Raw genomic sequence first — 20,398 nt, 5'->3', positions numbered from 1 at the left:
TCTTCAGGGAATACAAATGGTAACCAGTAAAGTTTTTAAACAGACATATTTTTTGCAGTGTTTCGTAGATTTCAGTTTAATCTAACCTGGATGTAGGTTATAGATTTCAGTGTTTCAATAAAAGAAAACAATTCTTCCATTGTAAAGTAATTTTATAAATTTATTGAACAGTATTGATGTTTTTCCACTAATCTCATTTTCTTAATTAAATTAAATTTTTTATTTTAAGGTAATACATATTTGCTATAGAAATTATATATATAAGCAAAAAGCAAGCAGTTTAATGTGTATTGATGTATTTATTTGATCATATTGAGTGAGTTCAGAGAACTTTATGATGAAAAATTCCCTAAAGAGTTGGATGTAATCTGTGTTTAAAAATAAAAGTCTTAAAAATTGATTTTTTTCCCTCAAGAGCCAAATGTATGAACCAAGCGTGCTTTGATTCTGATTTATGGTCATCAAAACTAAATTCTAGATTCAATAGATATTTTGCAATTTGTCATTCTGTTAAACTGTGTTATATCCACTTAGAAAATGAAATATGAGCAGGAGGGTTGACGGACCTACTAGAAATCGCTGCCTGACATGCTGCTTCTAATTAGTCTGCTTTTGGAGCTAGAAGGGGAACCTCAGTGTTCTAAATGTACATTTTCCTTCTCCTCCCTGTCCCCTGCCTTTTAGTATATATGCCAAATACAACCTGTGACGTGTTATGTTGGAAAGTTCTAATCAGAGCAACTAGGCACAATTTCTGAATTGTATTTTGTCATTCCTGATACTGTAGAACCGTCATTAAGTCGCTGAACTACCGTATATATTTTTCAGATTAACAATTGATAATATAGCAGGCTATAAATTTTTTAAAATACAGTATTTAGGAGTCTTTTTTTTGAACTTCGCTACTTTCCTTTTAATATATTTAAATGCCTCATGGAAGGTGATTATTAAATGTATTCAACTCAGTTTCCATATAAAAACTGGTTAAGATGAGAGATGAGTATTTTTTAGAAAAGTAAAGATCTAATTTTGAGAAGTGTTTATGTCCTAGAGACCACTTGTGTGTTTTAATCCTTTTTTTTTTTTAATTTCCTCAGAGGATGTTGAGTCTTTCTTCCAGATAAATGTGTGTGTGTGTGTGTGTTTTAAAGAATTGTTTTAGGAAATACCTCTCCATGTAGTTCTGAAAGTGCTTATCTTTATTTTTGAAATGTTTACTGTCAAATGTTAAAAACAAAAACCAACCCTAACTCGAAGGTGTTTTGTCTCACGTGCAGAGCTGTTTCAGAACCGTTTCACATACAAGATGCTTTTGAATTAGGAATTCACATAGTAATGAATTCTGCTTATTTTGCTTCTCTGTGAAGGTTTGTTGTGTGAGCTTGAAATAAGACTGCAGCTGATTCGTGCAGCACATATTAACTGTTTATTTAGTTTAAGTACATGACTGTATCTTTCATTTCTGATCAACCTGAGGAGTTTGCACGCTGCACAGCAGCCACCTTCTTTTACACTTTATTAAATATCTGTCAATTATAAATATCAAGGTTTTACATTAATGTCAAGATAGTACATCAAAAATTCATGGAATATGTGACTTTTTCCAAGGGTATTTAATACTTAATGCATTTGTGTCATTTTTCTTTCTAGAGATATTGACAGGTTTTATTAAGTGTTTGTTAGGGAGATTTCATTTTTATCAAGGGACTATAAAGAGAAGCTGCATGCTAAATCAATTTTTTAAAGCCAGAATATTGTTCATTTTTTTCATATTCAAACTCTTGTAATCCATAGGTTTTTTATTTAAATTTCTTCTTGGTTTATTTTTGTTTTATGTGAGTGATAGTTCAAGACAGAACTTTAATAAGGATGAAATATGCTGACTGTAGTGGTTTTTAATTTCCTTAAGCATAGCTACCAGACCCAGGCAATATGGTAAATTCTTCAAAATGTCATACTTACATATTTAGCAATATTACTTCTTTTTATTGAAGCCAAACAAACGATTTTAGATATTAATCTTTCCCAAACACAGTGATTATTTTGTACTAGGTACAGTATTATTGTGTCTCATCTGGAACGCCTCTTCCGCTAGAAGAGGGACTGGGGAGGGCTTCCCTGGGCTGCCGGGCTTGACATAAGCAAACAAGAATCTTCTTTTAAAAGTGAGCTCTGCAGGGCTTCACGTCTCAGCATGAGCTGCAGCAACTGTTCATATCTCAACTTTGAATATTTATAATGCATAAGAAAGTGAAAATATCAATCACTTTAAAAATCTGCAGAAAATCTATGGCTGGTTTCTAAACTGTGTTTATGGGGTCACTGTTGTCCAAGCCAGACAGCCCCTCACCATCCTGTGTGTGGGTAGGCACATCCTGGAAACAGCTATCTCAGCTTAAATCAATTAGCCACATCTTCTGCTTTCATTTAGATTTCTATTTTTAAGGTACCTGTTAGGATTGTCTTGTACTGGAGAGAAACAAAACCCTTATAGGATTTTGCTCTATAAAGTGAGGAATGTTCAGTTATCCTCCCCATAAAGTATAAGTGTAGTAAGTTTCATCCAAGAACATTTTTAGGAACTTGCAAGTAACTTCAGATTAATATTGTAATTTTTGGAAGATGTATTTTTAAACCTTGAGACTTAATGTGTTAAAAAAAAATCTGTCCAGAGTTTAAACAGTGTCTGGAATAGACACATTTCTTATTCTTGTTTATTTTTTCAGGGTGTGTGAAAATACGTATATTTAAAGTTAAATGCAAATCATGCAGTGTTTGCACCCATGCAAATCATTTCAATATTTGTTTCAAGATTCTTGTAAAACTATTATATAATAATCTAAAGGGGCAGGTTAGATTTTTTATTTTTAACAAACCAAATTTCTCTTGAGCGAAGCTGAGCTAGTAACCACTCTGGATAAACCCAGTTTGGGTTTAGGGTAAGTTTCTCTGAAGGCCTCACACCCTGACTGTTAATTCAAGAACCCTGCAGCTCTAATGTATTCCACTATGATGCCAGTAGGTGGCACTGGTGTCACAGTAGTGAGAGCCCCATTGACACGGCAGTTACTTGCATTTCTCTATAGCCTCAAATTCCATTTCAGTCTGTTAAGTGAACGTGTTTGGCAGAACATAAATATTTTTTTAAATCAGAATTATGTACAGTGGGCACACCTTATTTTTTAAGCACATAAGAACAACTGTTTCTAAGAGATTCTGCAAATATACATAACTCTACAGCGAAAATAATCTTCAAAATTAATTTGCAGAAAGCATTTGCACATTTTTTTTTCCTTGAGTTTTCTTTACGACTTTGTCAGGACAGTGAACATGAACTTGTATTTTTGGTAAGAAATGTATATAAATAGTAGGAAGGGAGACATTTTTGAGAGTTAATTTTCCATCTTTTTGGTCCTTAGGGAGGTGGCCCTTGTTTGAAGAGTTTTCGTAGAGTCCAAAGCTATTTAAAGATGTTTGAGTGTCTGGAGCATTCTTCCTCAAGTCATTGTGACGTTCAGCGTTCTAATTTTGAAAACTCATCTTTCTCCAATAAGTCAAATTTTTTGAGGGGGAGGGGTGAAATTTTTAATACTTAACGGTTTTAGCATTAGAATTTACCAACTTTGAAAATACCGTAGTGCATTCCACAGTTTAAGTGAACTTAAAATATTTTAAAATAACAAAAGCAGCAACGCTTTCCCACCTCCTAGAGTTTGAGGAGAGATGGGCTGTGCCACATTTCTAGTATGTCAGACGGTGAGAAACTTCATTTCATTATAAGTGAAAGGAAATTCTAGCAATAGAATTCTCTAAGTTTGGAAGCTTTTCTGTGGTACTTATCACAGTTTGGGGTGTAGGGAAGTTCCTGTCTGCTGAATTTGTACTTTTATGAGAAAAAAACGTGAGCACCGTTGTGGTCAAGTTCCATAATTAAATGGAAAGCATCTTTAGGCGTCTTGGAGCACAGCCTTAACATTTCATCTATTCAAAGAAGAGGTAATGAGAAGCTTCTCCCATCTTTGCTGTGCTTGACCATGGTATAGGGTTTTGTTGTTGTTGTTTTTAACCAGAAACAGGATTGCCTAATCTTCCTAGTTAGAAAATGCAGCAAGAGAATGCCCCCGGGCAATAGGTTATTTTTATATTAAATTGCATCTTCTTTAATTTCATTTTGATTATTATCACATTTTTATTATCACAACATCACAATATTGTGTGACTGTATTTCCTTATGTTGACTTTTCTTCCAAAGGGTTAAAACTGGGTTGAGGGTTAGAGGGGAGAAGCAGGCACCTGGGAGCTAGCGCCCAATTGGCAGCCTCGTGTAATATATAATTTGCCTAAAATCGCGCGCAGAGCACCAGCTTTTGTTTTCTAATTGATTTACGGTTTGAGCCACTTTTACCTCGTCCCCCACTGTCCTGCGTACCGGTGCCAGCGAGTACATTACCGAGAGCGATGATAAATTGCCGTGCACTTGTGATGCTAATGCGTCAAGAGTAAAAACTGCATACTACATGGGGCTTCGTGCATTAACCGTGGTGCAGAGACAGTGCAGCCGATTGCATGGGTGTCTCGGAAATCACCGTTTGTTCATTTGATCACTTACTGCAATCTGTCCATCAGCCTGTAATGGAAACCGAAGATTAAAATTATACCGTTATAGCTTTTAATTTCTTAATTGAGACAAAGTTTTTTAAGTGCTCAAAAGGTCTAAGGTGTGTGTGGGGAGAGTGTTATGGATCGAGAACCTGAGATGCTTAAAATTTTCTCCAATGTGTGAAATTTGGGATATTTTTATCAAATGATCTTTTGTCTAGAGAAAAAAAAAAGTAGTGAAGTTTAAATGTGCCGATCTCAATTTTATCTTCATTATATTTATTTGTAAAATTTAATTCATAATTTACAGAACTGTATTTTTTCTTGATTTTCTGTATTTGAGCTGCATCTGGCATGTGTGTGATTCATTTGCACATAACAAATTGATTTCTTTCTAAATGATTTTAAGTCAGAGGTTAATGAGAGAAGTTTCAGTTTATTCTAGTACCTTTAATTGCTCCTTTTACTGAGGTAAGAAGAGCTTTGGACTCTTTGTAAGGGCTGTCCCACACAGTATGAGACAGGATGTGGAGGCAGGTGGGACCTGACTTGGGCTCTGGGTTTCTGTGTTGATCAGATACTCATCGTGCGGGTGTGCCTACCTTTTGTAAACTCAGTCCACCTTAAATTTTATTTGTGTGCCTTGTCTGTGGGCCCTGGTATCAGAATACAAGCAGCAGATTTATGGCGGCTGCTGGGCACCACAAATTAAGTTGACAGTGATGTATGAGCACATAATAGCACGATGAGCCCTCGGTAGCGCGGCTGGACGCCTCCTGCTTCATTTGGCTCTTGTTAGGATCCGTTAGGCAGCTAAATAATGAAATTCTGCTGACTGATTTCTGTTTTCCCTTTTTCTCTTTTCACCTCTGCTTTCTAAAACTTCCTCATTCCCAGACCCATCCTCATGCCCACAAACTGCCCTTGAAGGACTCCTTCACTTACGAGGACTACAGGTTGGTGTGTGGGAGGGTGATGGGGGGGGTGTGCATGTGCATGAGGCATGTGTTGGAGGGTGGTTCCTGTGAATTTGGGGTCTCAGAAGTGCGAAGAGCTTTGATAAGAAGTGGTTTGCATGACCATTTAAAGCCTTTTAAAAAAAAAGAAGTCTTTCCCAAGTTTCTCCGGACAGCTGGGGTAAGTAGCTGCATTTTCATAGCCATGTGGAAATTTCCACTAACCTGTATTGGTGGGGATTAGTTGCTGTAGCCAAGTGTTGCCTGAGATTAACATTAGTGTGGGGAGGTCTGGAGGATCTTTTTTCTTTCTAAGTAGACTATTTTAGTGCTTTGAAGTAGGGGCTTTTTTTTTTTAAACAAAAAGATTCAGTGTAGCACACAGCATAGTAAAAAATAGCATTCCACATTTTGAAACATTCTTAGAGGATTTCTGATCAGAAAGGAGTTATGTTGCTTGCTTTTCACTGAGGCTGCAAGGAGGAACAGAGTCAGCGTTTGTGTGAAAGAGGCCTGGGGTCCCCCTGGCCGCCCAGCTCGGGACCTGCAGAGGACTGGCCAGCTCTGGTCTCAGCCAGCCCTCCTACCAGGCCACTTTCTTCCCCAGAAGCACCCCCACCCTTAACTGCTGACTCCTTGATTGCCCCTGGCTTCCTTTCCTTCCATTCCCTCCCCCCACCAACCAACCCTAAAAGTAAATTGTAAATGACGATGAAGGTGGCCACTTGTCACCTTTGCAACTTAGGAAAGAATTTTGAGAAGTCAGGTACCTCGATTTTGGTTGAACTGTGACTGCCCTGGGCTCTCTGATGTGCCGGCCCTAATCAGCCTCTTTTCTTTGGATTGTTGCAGGTGGGCGGTCTCTTCCGTTATGACTCGACAAAACCAGATTCCCACGGAGGACGGCTCCCGGGTGACCCTGGCACTTATTCCCCTGTGGGACATGTGCAACCACACCAGCGGCCTGGTGAGCACCCACTGCCCGAGTCGTGTGTAGTCGGGACAGGGCGGGCTTCCTCAGGTCACCCTCCCCACCGCCACTCTTGGGTCCTGCGTAGTCGGGAAGGGGCGGGCTGCCTCAGGTCATTCTCCCCGACCTCCCCTCCCAGAGGAGCAAACAGAACCAAACCTGCCACCTGCCCTGCCCCCCTCGAGTAGAGGCTGGGGGTTTTCTCCCTGTGTTTATTACTTAATCCTGAAGACGGGAGTCTTATGTCACTTTCAGAAGCCACAATGAACAGCATTTATGTTCTAAGCCTAGACATGCATTTTCTTATCTAAGGACCACAGACTAAACCCAAGTTTCTTTTTCCCGATTCTTTAAAAAATACTGATTTATTAAAAAAAAAAAAGAAAGAAAGAAACCTATCTCCTTCCTGCTGTTTCCTCCTGTGTTACTGGTTTTCTCTCCTTGCTGACTGATTTCCAATTCCTTAAGCTTCTCTGATTCTCTTCTGTCCCCTGGCCCACTCCTTCACCTGATAGGCAAACACGTCCTCAGCCCCCTCGATTAACCTGGTGTTAATTGTCCTGGTGCCCCTGGCGGTGGGGCGGGGGAGGTGCACTTGGCCTCAGAGGACGCTAAGGAGACAGGGAGATGCTGAGATGATGGTTAGTCAGGACGCGCAGAGGAGTCTGCCTCTGTGGCTCAGCGTGCTTTCAGCCGTGAGCCACAGAGGAGAGTGCTGCTCTGTGCAGAGACGGTGTCCGAGAGAGGTTTCCTGAAATCAGTGTCGGAAAGGTAGTCAACTTCAGGATGTTTTGAACTTATATGTTATAATCATATACTGGTTTGGTTAGTTTTTTGTTCATCTTTTCTCACTGTCAGCTTTCTTGGTTATTATTAGCAGTATTATAAATAGATTATAAAAATGCTGCAAATGAGTATTTTACATGTAATTCCACAAAATGGCCAGAACACATGTAACATTTGCCAAACACTTAAGATAGAACACCCTAGTGCTAATCTGGGAAGGTCTAGCAACCAGTACACTCTTAGACTGTAGAGAAGAAGACTTTTTTAATTGTACTTTCGCCTTAATTTAGATATGCTTAATTAGCCGTTTTGAGGTGTTCTTAGCATATTTTATCATTTATTTTCATTAATAAAATTTTACATTTTGCTCTTTTCCTTTTCTTTCAGAGCTGTTTTGAACTGATTATCATATTGAAGTTTTAAAATTTTTCGAATAGCTTTTAATCTTTGGCTGTAGCATTTTTGTTTTTCTTCTTTTGGATTAAGACGTTGGTTCCCAGACTTGATTGATTGTTGGGGTTTATTCTTTTCTTTCTTAAATGTAAAAAGCACACATTTATTGTAAACAAAACCTGTGAACCAAAACAGAAGCCTCTGCAACGTGAAGCTCAGAGTTCCCCGCCAGTACCGGGCCCCATGATCTGTCCCACTCGGTGGCTCCTGGGCAGCTGGCCACTGGCTTTCTGAGAATCTCTCCATGCATTTGCCCGTTCACACACTCACACACAGACTGGTTTTATGTTGCTTTCATGTATACTACTCACATTTTCCCCCTAAAAGTTAAAAAAGTTTATCTCGTAATAAAATTACTGAATTGACGATGATGCTCATGCTGTCTTTTTCTACACTCTTCACCAAGTCTTTAAGCCACCGCAGCCCGGCAGGAACACTGCTGACCTTGAGAAGGCTCATGTGAGATGTTAGTACTTTTCCTTCCAGTGGTTACTTTCTCCACATACTTAATTCTTTCTGCTGCACCTTTGTTGAACTGTTTGCCATCATAATTGTAAGGCTTCATGGGAAATTCTGTCTGGGAGGATTTCAGAATCTGTTTTAACACTGTGAAGTTGCATGTCATACATCTGAACAGGTAATCTCTTTTTTAATGTGAGGTATTTGAAATTAAGGTTTAGCTTTTCAGACAGTAGATTGCTTCTCTGTGTGTGTCTGTCCTGACAGCCATTGTCTGTCTGATCTTTGCCACTGAGGGAGGAGACAGAAATTAGTAACCGGGCAATGCTGCGCGCTTCTGACAGTGTGCCCGCACCTGGTTATGGGGGCAGAAATGGAAGAGTCAGGTTCTGTGACAGTGATTCCAAACCAGCAGCAGCGAAGAAGATCGTGAGGAAGGAAGGGGCTGGCTGGGTGGCTGCCCCGGGCTTGCCGGAGCCTGGCGCAGGGGAACCACTCCCGTCCATAGAGAGAAGCACACAGACGAGTCTGCAGGCATCGTGTTGAGCTGTATCTGAATTCTGCATGCCTGGGTCAGAACCGGGAGGGGGCGCCGGTCTGCCTGCCCTTCCTTGAGGGCGGTCCGTTTATACAGAGAAGGCCGCTTCCCAGCCGTCTGGGGCCCCTGTACTCGTACCCGCAGGTGGAGCATGTTGGACGATCAGCCCTTGGGTTTGAGTCGTGCCTCTGCCAGTCAGGATGAGAATGGCTTTGGGAGGTTCAGGCAGAACCGAGGGAGGTTCTTCCCCAAGGCCTTTTTGTTTGAGTGTTGAAAAGTCTGAAACATTTAGCTGCGCATCAGGCTTCAGTCTCAAGGGGAAGCCCAGGTGTTTGCAGTGGCAGAAAAGCACCTGCTCGGCCCGTGACCCTGAAACCTGCACACGCCCACCGCGGGGCCTCTGCACTGACTGCCCCGCTGCCTCCTCAGGCCATGATTTCATTTATCAAGTGTTTAAGCTGTTCTGTAAGTGAAAATGAGCCAGGACAGCTGGCTTCACGACATGCTTGTTGCTTTCCTGTTTCTCACTGGTCTTTGCAGATCACAAGTGTACGGATTTCTCGGTGTGTGTCTACTCAGCTATTGGTTCTGAGGATGCTGGGTTTAGAGAGTAGTGTTGTCTGGCCTGCCTTTCCCTAGACTCGGAAGTAATCTTTTGAGCTGTTGACACCTTTTTTTAGGAAATAGCACGTGAAGCTGTATTGAATTCTGATTCTCCGGGATAAAATGGGGAGATCAGACTTATTAATGAGCATTTACAGACACTCTAGAGCTTCCCTGGTGGCTTAGAGGGTAAAGAATCCACCTGCCAACGCAACAGATGCAGGTTCGATCCTTGGGTTGGGAAGATCCCCTGGAGAAAGAAATTGCACCCCACTCCAGTATTATTGCTTGGGAAATCCCATGGACAGAGGAACCTGGCGGGCTACAGTCTATGGGACCACAGAGAGTCGGACACGACTAAAGTGACTGAGTTTACACGCACAGACCCTCTAAGATATGGGGGGCTGCCCTGAGGGACCGTATTCTTCCCCTGCTGGAGGTTGCTTTGTCAGGCAGATGTTGTCAAGGGCAGGGGCAGTGTCAGGTGTTAGGCACGGTGAGCCAAGCTGCAGGCCCAGAGGTGGCTGCAGGTCTGGCTGGCAGGGGCAGGTGCACAGATAAATGCCCTGCTGTGGAGTGGGAGAGGCTTTGGGGGGCATGGAGGGAAGGTGGGATGAGGGGAGGCCTCCAGAGAGGCCAGGGCTCAGGCTGAACAGGGGCTGAAGGCAGCTGCAAGCACGAGGCAGCGGGGACAGTGGCCAGGGTGGCAGGTCCAGAGGCCGTAAGGAGGCACAAGGCTCCTTGAAAACTGGCCTTGCTCCAGAATTTGGATCTTTTTTTCTGAAGGCAAAGGAGAGCACCACTGAAAGGTTGTAAACAAGAAGTCAACAATGTATATCCCCAGGGATGCAGGAGGGCCGGTGCAGGAATTTGAGACCAGTTGGGAGGGTTTTGCACATGATAAGCCAGGCACGAACAAGCAGGGGGGCGATTGGGCAGATGGAACCCAAAGGGCGACCTGGAAGGTGACATGCTGACCAGCTGAGGCCCAGAGAATTAAGTGGGGATGTAAGTGCTGGGACTGCAGTGTTGCTTCCCCCGCCCCCGCCCCCAGTACAGGAGCGATGAGAGATGCAGGGTTTCCGTGTAGTCAGTGATTGGGGGGTTTAGAAACTCACAGTATAGCCTTCAGCATAAAGAAAGTGGATAGGATGCACCTAAGCTGTTCTCTTTTTCTTTTGCTTGTCTGAAAGTTTGAATTTCTTTAGTTTTAGAGTAAAATATGTATATAATTTGGAAACAGGATTTTTCTTTTCCCTGATTCTTGATCCAGTAGAAGACTCACATTGGGTTCTTAGTGGCCAAATAGGAGAAAAAGATGCTATTTCCAAGTCAGTTACAGGCTTCCCTGGTGGCTCAGACGGTAAAGCCTCTGCCTACAATGCTGGAGACCCGGCTTTGATCCCTGGGTCAGGAAGATCCCCTGGAGAAGGAAATGGCAACCCACTCCAGTATTCTTGCCTGGAAAATCCCATGGATGGAGTAGCATGGTGGGCTACAGGTGGGCTACAGTCCATGGGGTCGTAAAGAGTTGGACACGACTGAGTGACTTCACTTTCACAATTCTGGGATCCTGCTTCATCCTTGGGGAGCGCTTGTTCTGTGTTGTGGGGTTGGGGGTGGATGGGCTTAAAGGCAGTAACTATGTAACGAATAATTGTATTTGGTTGAGACCAGCAAGGGATAATGTGTACATTTTCCGAAGGGTATGTCCCTCATTGCAGGTTTGGGGTCTTGCAGGAGGATGTCTGGTGTGAACAGAATTAATGAAAATAACTCTGCTCAGTTTGATGAAGCAGGGCCGAATGTACCCCTTTAAGTAGCTTTGGGTGTTTCTTATCCTCTAATGGCCAAAAAAAACAAAAGGCCCTTCTGAGCCAGAGCACTCAGATGCTGTCCTGTCCCCCTCCCTCCCGTGTGCAGATCACCACCGGCTACAACCTGGAAGATGACCGCTGCGAGTGTGTGGCCCTGCAGGACTTCCGGGCCGGAGAGCAGGTGGGTTCCGTCCGAGACCCTCAGCTCACACTGTGCGAGATTTGTGTTTAAGGCTTGTTTGAGGAGCATGTTCTAGGACCCAGAACCAGGATAAACACTTCGTGCTCTGCGTGGGACCTTTGGGCCCGCCAGGGAGAAAGATTTGCACAGCTGCCCTACTGTGTGTAACACTGTCCACTGAAAACCAGCTCTGTGTTACGACAGTAGAACAGATTTCTTCCATTATATAAACTGCATTGCTTTCATACCTTTCTCTGTGGATTAGAACCTTCTTTATATGAAGGCTATGTATTTAAGTGGCAAAACCATAAGGGAAGCGGGACCCACAAGAGCTGTCTTCTTATACTTTCTCTTGAACCTGTTTTCAGTAATCATTGGGGTGGGGGTGGGCGGGGCTCAGCCTCTCAGTCCGCTTGCAGATATGCAGGTAAGAACACCTATACTCTGTCAGCCGTGAGCAAGATCTGACACAGGCCACTGACATTCTCGCGGAGACAGAGTGAAAAGTGTCAGCCTAACCAAGTGTCTGGAGGAGAAGTTCATCACCCCTCTGCTACTTGCAGAATTGCCGCAGCCTCTAGAAATGGGTTTCCACCAGACACTCTGGTGGTCAGAGGAGGGGAGAACAAGATGAATTGTAACGTGCAGTTGTAAAGGGACAGTATCTGTGAGCCTGCCGGGAGGGGTTATGATAGAGACCAGGTCGGGGTCTGGCTCCTCTGTGTGCTGGGAGGCCTGGGGGGGCGCTCTCCTCCCCCGGCTGGCCGGCCCTGCACACGGGGCCTTCAGAACAGGGTGTGGTTCCTTCAGGGCTGTCCATCCTTAGTGTAAAGTCCCGCTAAATGTATGAGAACTGACCCTTTGCCCTGCTTTGTACTGAGAATGGATGTTAAGTTTCTTTTATATCCCTTTATTTTTTCTTTACTGCATCTCAGATTTACATTTTTTATGGCACTCGGTCAAATGCAGAGTTTGTGATCCACAGTGGTTTTTTCTTTGACAATAATTCACACGACAGAGTGAAAATAAAGCTTGGAGTGAGTAAAAGTGACCGGCTCTACGCCATGAAGGCCGAGGTCCTGGCTCGCGCTGGCATCCCAACGTACGTAGACAGTCTGTCAGCTCTCTCCTATGGTCCTTGAAATACTTCCAGTTGCAGAGTGTTTAATTGGCGAGTTAACGCAACTCCTCCGCTGTAGTTTGTCTTAATCCCTTTATCCCTATTATACTGCGAATTTAAACCATTAGATGTATGGTGATTTACCAGCGTTTTCAGATCAACATAATCGTGTCGTTGAAAGCATCCCACAGTCAGTTCCAGGGGATGTGGCCTGAAATCCTCCTTCAGTTAAATCGGTGCCTCCATGTCATTAATGCCTTTCACCTTGAAAAGGTTAATGACCTGGATCAATTTGTTTCATTTAATTCTTTGCCACCATTAGTTTCTGTAATGAAGTCACAATCCTCAGTGATTTCAAGAATTTCTGGTTAAATTTTTTAAGATTTTCTTGCATTTGAGGTGCAAAATGATAAAGAAGACAAGAATTATGATTTATTGGTTCTCCAGGGAATGGAGGAACCATTCTTAATGAAAATGGATTATCTAGACCTTTTTTTTATTGAACTTGTCAATATTTGATTAATGATTAAAATGTGAACTCAACATAAATTATCGTTACCCTCTTGTTAGGAACCGTGGGTGTGCTGGGTTCTCCAGCATGTCGTGTGCCCCGAGGTGAAGGCTGTCAGACCGGCGACCGACCGCTGGCAGTGGCGGTCCCCGCCGTCCTCCCGGGCCAGCCCAGCCCTGCCGCATCTTGCCAGGACTGAACGCTGTGTATTTAGAATTGGGGGGAGAAGCACGGGGGCCTCTGGGTGGCCCGGCGCTCCCTGAGGGTCACCACACCGAGGGCAGGCTTAGAGATCTCCCTGAGGAGCGGGCGGGCAGGAGTGGGCTCCCGGGACTGATGCGGCCTCTTCTCTTGTCAGCTCCAGCGTCTTTGCCCTGCATTTCACGGAGCCGCCCATCTCCGCCCAGCTGCTAGCTTTTCTCCGAGTTTTCTGCATGACCGAAGGTAAATCATCTCAGGGAAAAAAAATGTTGACTTTTTTTTTTTTTTTTAATTCATGAAGTGTGAGGCAGAGGGATTCAGATTAAAGATAAAACTGCTTAAAATTAAAGCACTTTGGGGGAGGAGGTAAGATGGTAATATTGGAAAAAGAAGAAAATGATGTTTCATCCTGGAAGTTTTTTGTTAAATCCTTGATGTGTTGTCAGTATTCGCTTGTAATAAACAAATAATTCTCTACTGCCTTAGGAAGAAACATATAACATCTTGGACTATCTAACTGTATCAGATTCTACATTTGTAGACGGGAGTTTTTGATGTGTTTATTTACCTGGAATGACAGAGCCTCGGTGTCTGGACGAGTGAGGGGGCAGTTGTCACTGAAGCTGTGGGGTCGGCTGGGGCCTCTGTGGGCCAGAGGCCTTCATCTGTTAACCAGCTCTGTGGTTTGGATCCAAAATCGCCAGCAGGCCTTTTAATGCCAGGCATCCAGTTGGAGTACATAACACTGCAAACAGAACCTGTTTACATTGCAAAATATTCTCGTCAACAGCCTCTTACTTCAGGCACAAAAAGAGTTTCATATATATATATATATAGTATTGAGCATTGATTTTATGTTTCTGTAAGATAAGCCACTTGGGGTTTCTGGTACTGAGATGTGACCTATTGCGGTCATGTTTCATTCTTCATTGGAAAATACACTCCTCCAAATCCCCTGGTCCTGAGGTTCCATTGTTAATTGTGTGTGAGTTTGCTCTTGTCGTAAAGCACCTTGGATCCTGTGCACAACAGATTGGGTGGGAAAGAGTGAGCAAGCGAGCAAGTGCCCCCTGATTGAACAGACAAGTGTGAGGCTGTCCGAGCATTGGAGCGAGGGCAGCTGGGCCGGAGCAGAAATGCCGGCCCCTGGAGGGAGCCTGCTGGGCTCTGCCACCCGGCTCCCTGTCTTCATGTCCGCAGCCAGAGAAGTGCTGCCCGGATCTGGCTGGTCATCGGGATGGAGGTGGGAGAATCTGAGTCCCAAAGCAGAGAGAGGTCACTTGGACCCCAACTACAGAGCCCAGAGACATGCACGATGGTCCTCATTCCTTGTTCATAGCCACACTGCTCTGGACTCCCCGTCACTTGAGTGAGAGCTTGTGCTTCTGGGTGTGGTGGTGAGCCATCACTCCAGCTTAGTGGACACGAGTTTACGGTTAACTGTGGGCTTTTCTTGCGTATCAGGTAGGGTTACAGAGTTGTGTCACATGTCACAGTTTATGGTCTGAAGAAGCTTATAACTAAGAGCAATGATGACGATGACGACCCCTGGAGTCTGGGAGCCCCACTCTGTGCGGGGCTCTTGTAATAAACAAATAATTCTCTACTGCATTGGGAGAAAACTTACAGATAATCTTGGATTATCTAACCGTGTCAGAGTCTGCATTTACAAAGGACTATGGTGCAGGCTGTTCATTCTCAGCCACCTTGTGGGAGGGAGGCAGGGCTTCCCACTTGACTGACATAGAAACTCCTGTGCCATGAGGAGAGGAACTTGGTCACTCAGCTCACAGGCAGTGACCTGGACTTGAGAGCCTGTGCCCAGGCCCCCTGTGGCTCCTGCTGGTTTGCAGGAGTTGCGTCCATGGAAGAGGTCCTTGCGCTGCGGGGCCTTTGACACGGAGCCAGACTGGGGGCCACCAAACCACGCTCTCATGGTGGTTGGGGTGGCGGAGAAGGGGGGTGGTGAGGAGCCCTGTGAGTGCAGAGAATCCAGGATGGGTCTGTGAGTCAGGGAAGAGGGGAAAGAAGCCTGCTCCCGGAGGCTGTGTTCATTTCCCGAGTGTTGCGGAAAGGTGGATGGCCTTTCCTAGGTTTCATCTCCAGTGTGTGAAGTCAGGTCGGTTTCACTGAAAAGCAGCAGAGAGAAAGCTCTGCTTCAGCTCCTTGGCTTCCCAGCATTCATTAAAGGGTGAAACTCGAGTAGCTTGAGGAAGAAAAAAGATAGGAACCTTAGTATTGGGGACTTCTAAAAAGATACCTCTTCCACCCAAGAAGTTTATATTCTTTATACAAAGAATAAAACTATAGGCTCAAAAATGTAAAAATCCTGAATTTTTTCATGATCTTTTGCTAACAAACGCAACTTAATAAATTTGTTTTTGAATATTAGATTAACTTCTATTAAAAAAAAACCCTGCTTTTGAATCGTTTTAGGTTCGTTGATTCTCTTTAGTTTCTCTGCAGTCACAGACAGTTTGTCATGTCAAGACAATTGATGCGTTCTTTGAATCATTCTCACTAATACTAATAAAAGTTTGGTTTGCTGGCAGCAGAAGTTCTTCCATTTGAATTGTAAATAGTGACAGCTGTGGGGCATTTTGCTCTGAAAGAGACACTGTCTCATAATTACATAAGAAGCACGGGTGTGCTTCTTGAGCGTGAATAGGATCGGCACGTTTTGGTCTTTTGAAGATAATGTGCCAGGAGATAAAGTGCTCAGAGCAGTTGCTGAATTCTTTCCTCTTCTTACATGTATTTGAAGGTAATTGAGATGTGCACTTGTGTTTATTTGTAATTCCTATTTAAATGCCTGACAAGTGAGGGGTATAGGCACATTTTTTTCATTAAGATTTTTCTGGTCCATTTTCTTGTTTCACTTTGTGGTTTACTTGTTACAAGATGAGACAGATAGCTTTGTCAGGTCAGCCACTGGAACTGGTACCATCAGATTTCAATCTGGAAGGGTCACTGGGCCCTTGTGCTGCTGTTTGTCTTCCCTGATTGCATTGCTCACCTGGATGTCTCTTCTACCCAGTAGGTGTGACTGGGCTCACGGTTTGTGGGAAGGGTGTTCTCAGAATAAGGGGTGTGTCTCTCCAGATGGTCTTGAAGAAGCATCTTCTGAAACCATCTAAAGGCTCTCAGGACCCCTCTTAAAAGCAATGAGACGCGGAGTGCTGGCCAAGCAAGGCTTGATCTGGATGCCGATCAAAGAGACCTCCCCGCTTTTTCCTTCCCTGAGACAGGGCAAGCTCTGACCCTGCTCCGACTGACCGGGGAGAAGGGAGCACTTCGCCGCGGGCGAGGACGCTGCTGGGAGGCTGTTTGGTGAGGTGGCCGCTGGTTAGTATGAAAGGAGTGCTGTTTCCCTAACAGACACTGTTTGCTTCCTGTAGAGGAGCTGAAAGAACACTTGCTGGGAGACAGTGCCATTGACAGAATCTTCACCTTGGGGAACTCTGAGTACCCCGTCAGCTGGGACAACGAGGTCAGACTGTGGACGTTTCTTGAAGACCGAGCCTCGCTTCTTCTGAAAACATATAAGACAACCATTGAGGTGATTCAGTTGATCAAGCAAGGATTTGTGCTTTGTCATGTTTTAAAAGATTTTTCATGAGAGATTCTTTTTTATTAAAAGTTTATTTATTTCAATTGGAGGCGATTTACTTTATAATATTATAGTGGTTTTTGCCATACATTGACATGAATCAGCCATGGGTGTGTATGTGTCCCCCATCCTGAATATCCCTCCACCTCCTCCGTATCTCATCCCTCAGAGTCATCCCAGTGCACCAGCCCTGAGCACCCTGTCTCATGCATTGAACCTGGACTGGCAATCTATTTCACGTATGATAATATACATGTTTCAATGCTATTCTCTCAAATCATCCCACCCTCGCCTTCTCCCATGGAGTCCAAAAGTCTATTCTTTACATTTGTGTCTCTTTTGCTATCTTGTATATAGGGTCATTGTTACCATCTTTCTAAATTCCATATATATGTGCTAATATACTGTATTGGTGTTTTTATTTCTGACTTACTTTACTCTCTGTAATAGGCTCCAGTTTCATCCACCTCATTAGAACTGATTCAAATGCATTATTTTTAATGGCTGAGTCACATTCCATTGTGTTTATGTACCACAGCTTTCTCATCCATTCGTCTATTGATGGACATCTAGGTTGCTTCCATGTCCTGGCTATTGTCAACAGTGCTGTGATGAACACTGGGGTACACGTGTCTCTTTCAGTTCTGGTTTCCTCGGTGTGTATGCCCAGCAGTGGGATTGCTGGGTTGTATGGCAGTTCTATTTCCAGTTTTTTAAGGAATCTCCACACTGTTCTCCATAGTAGCTGTACTAACTTGCATTCCCACCAACAGTGTAAGAGGGTTCCCTTTTCTTTGCATCCTCTCCAGCATTTATTGTTTGTAGACTTTTTGATAGTGGCCATTCTGACCAGCATGAAATGGTACCTCATTGTGGTTTTGATTTGCATTTCTCTGGTAATGAGTGATGTTGAGCATCTTTTCTCATGAGAGATTCTTAAATGTAAATTACTGTAATTCTTTAGCAAAATCATTGCGTATTTGACATTTTTCATTCAACTTATTTGGAGAAGGAAATGGCAACCCACTCCAGGATTCTTGCCTGGGAAATCCCATGGGCAGAGGAGCCTGGTGGGCTACAGCCCACCAGGTTGTAGAAGAGCTGGGCACGACAGCAACTAAACAACAAGAGCCAAATTTAACTTACTAATGTTTTTCTACTTAACACGTTTACCCTCACCAAAAGAGCCACAAGGCATTATTGATTAGAAGATAAATTTTTAAATTCTTTAATGCTTTTTTATAATTTGTAATTCATATGATAACAAGCAAATGTAAGTTTTTATTTGTGCTTTCAAAGTTTCCTCCTGGGTCACTTGACTTCAAATACCCATCATTCATCCAACATCCAAGCACTGTGTGATTTAGGCTCCTCTTTTTTGTTTGACCATCATTTATTTAGATATAATTTACATACAGTGAAATTCATACTTCTGAAGTGTATGCTTGGGTGTAAGTATACAGTCATGCAGCCACCCCCACAATCGAGTTCCCGAACCTTCTCCCCTCCCCACCCCCCAGTTTCCCGTGTGCCCTCGTCCCCGGCAATAACTGACGTGCCTTCCGCTGCTATAGTTTACCAGTTCAGCGACTTGTGATAGTTGATTTTGCTGTTTCCATTTCCAGGAAGATAAGTCCTTCTTGAAAAACCACGACCTTTCCGCCCGTGCCACCATGGCCATCAAGTTGCGCCTAGGTGAGAAGGAGATACTGGAGAGAGCTGTCAAGAGCGCGGCCGCGAACCGGGAGTTCTACCGGCGGCAGATGGAGGAGCGCGCGCCGCTGCCCAAGTACGAGGAGGGCGGCGCCGGGCTGCTGGAGGGCGTGGCGGACTCGCAGCTGCCGCTGGTGCTGAGGAACCTGGAGGGGGAGGCGGGCGCGCAGGAGGCCTTGACCCTCAGCGAGGCCGTCCGCAGGGCCCAGGCCGCAGAGCACGGGCTCGTCAACGGCGAAAGCTCTATCCCCAACGGGACCAGGTCAGAGAAGGAAACTTTAACTCAAGAGGAAAGTAAAAGAGCGGCTGGAGACGCCAAAGAACCTTCTTCCGACAGCGCCGAGGACGTTGCAAAGTAGCCCCGGGTTCAGCCGAGGTTATGAACAGGCCCGTTTACATCGCTGTGTTTCCCTGTTCACGGTTTTCTTTCTGCTGAGAGAAAAATATGTTTTTGCTGCTTTATATAAAAATGATTTTTTTAAGTTATTTAAAAAATCTAGCTTCCCTTTCTGATTATGATTGCCATCTTGCTTCTAGGCCAAACCAACCAGTTGCCCAAGCAGAACACAGAGAGGAGAGGCGCCTCGGAAGGTTCTGCAGGCCCTCTGCTGGCAGACACCTTTTCTTCCTGGGAAAGGATGCCGCTCCCGGTCCGCTGTGCTGCTGTGGGCCTGGCCTCAGCAGCCAGGGGCAGGCCCGCCCCGCCTCCTGCCTGACGGGGGCGCTCGGGGGTGCCCAGCGGAAAACGGGCTTGAGGTTAGGGAACCTGGGAGCCTGGGCAAAAGAAATGAAATCCTTTCATTTTTTTTTTTTCCTAAAAAAATAATGCCCCAGTACCAAAAGAAAAGGAAAGGTGGCAACCTTATTTTTAATAGTTTTAAGTGTTGATGATAATCCTAATGATATAAACACGCAGACACACACACACACACACACACATATCTAGTGATTTCTAAAGATTTGTTTACTTTGTGTTTTGTTTTACTGTGCTAAGAACTTGTCCTTCCTCCTGGAATCAAAGTAGGACATGCGTATCCTGCCCCTGAATTTCCGCGTTGGCTCTGATTGTGAAGCGGTGCGTTCGCCCTCCACCCTGGCTCGGAGCGCCCGTGAGGGCCCCGCGCTGTGTTCAGGCGAGGCCGCTCTGGCTTCTCTGGTTGTCGCAACAAGCTAGAGATTTTCAAAGCTACACTTTTGAGTAAAAAGCCTTATTAAAAGGAAAACGTGATTAATATTTTTGTCTATTCCTTTTCTTTGGAGCGTGACAGGCCTCTTGAGTCGAAAGTGAAAGTGTTAGTTGCTCAGTCGTGTCCTGCTCTTTGTGGCCCCAGGGACTGTAGCCGGCCAGGCTCCTCTGTCCATGGGAGTTCCCAGGCAAGAATACTGGAGTGGGTAGCCATTCCCTTCTCCAGGGGATCTTCTGGGCCCAGGGATTCAACCCAGGTCTCCTGCATTGCAGGCGGATTCTTTACCTTCTGAGCCACCAGGGGAGCTTTTATGTAAACCCTGCTGCTCGCCAACGGGCAGGTTGTGAATCTGACCTGTGCTGCGTGGGTTTGCTTCCCCTGGAGACTCAAGATGGGTGAGAAGCCTGTGTTCAGCACCCTCCCCTACCCGCAGTGGGAGCTCGGGTTCCGGCAGCACCAGGAACACTTGGAAGGGGGTTCTTAGTGTCGGGGGAGGTAGAGGCTTGGGGTGGTGACTGGGGGTGGGGTGGGGTCCATCCGCAGAAAGCCACCAGCCTTCAAGTTGCTCACTGCCAGTCATCCTCAACTTCATGTTGATATTTTCACGTCTCCGAAGCCCTATTAAGTACATCACTTATTTTTAAAAATGCCAAGTGAACTCTTCACCCGACCGTCTCAGTATCATCACTGCACA

The 20,398-nt window shown here is 44.5% G+C and overlaps 1 protein-coding gene across 14 annotated transcripts in view; it reads left to right on the top strand.

Moving 5' to 3' along the window:
- The window catches only part of SETD3 (SET domain containing 3, actin histidine methyltransferase), a 78,291-nt gene extending 58,542 nt beyond the window's left edge, over nucleotides 1-19,749 (top strand). For 12 of the 14 annotated variants that reach the window (XM_024982144.2, XM_024982142.2, XM_024982147.2 and 9 more), the window contains 7 exons: nucleotides 5,497-5,555; nucleotides 6,408-6,522; nucleotides 11,288-11,362; nucleotides 12,298-12,464; nucleotides 13,352-13,437; nucleotides 16,593-16,753; nucleotides 18,430-19,749. In XM_024982144.2, coding sequence (XP_024837912.1) covers nucleotides 5,497-5,555; nucleotides 6,408-6,522; nucleotides 11,288-11,362; nucleotides 12,298-12,464; nucleotides 13,352-13,437; nucleotides 16,593-16,753; nucleotides 18,430-18,876 — 1,110 coding nt within the window. In that variant the 3' untranslated portion in view covers nucleotides 18,877-19,749. Of the gene's footprint in view, nucleotides 1-5,496; nucleotides 5,556-6,407; nucleotides 6,523-7,698; nucleotides 8,131-11,287; nucleotides 11,363-12,297; nucleotides 12,465-13,351; nucleotides 13,438-16,592; nucleotides 16,754-18,429 lie in introns of those variants that run through there. The other 2 variants (XR_003031470.2, XM_024982149.2) reach the window with 2 other exon arrangements.
- Nucleotides 19,750-20,398: the final 649 nt, after the last annotated feature.

The sequence above is a fragment of the Bos taurus genome, chromosome 21, assembly GCF_002263795.3.
Source record: "Bos taurus isolate L1 Dominette 01449 registration number 42190680 breed Hereford chromosome 21, ARS-UCD2.0, whole genome shotgun sequence".
In the NCBI taxonomy this organism is placed as follows: domain Eukaryota; kingdom Metazoa; phylum Chordata; class Mammalia; order Artiodactyla; family Bovidae; genus Bos; species Bos taurus.
Note: the sequence above shows the minus strand (reverse complement) of the source record. Positions and strands in the feature narration are given on the sequence as shown.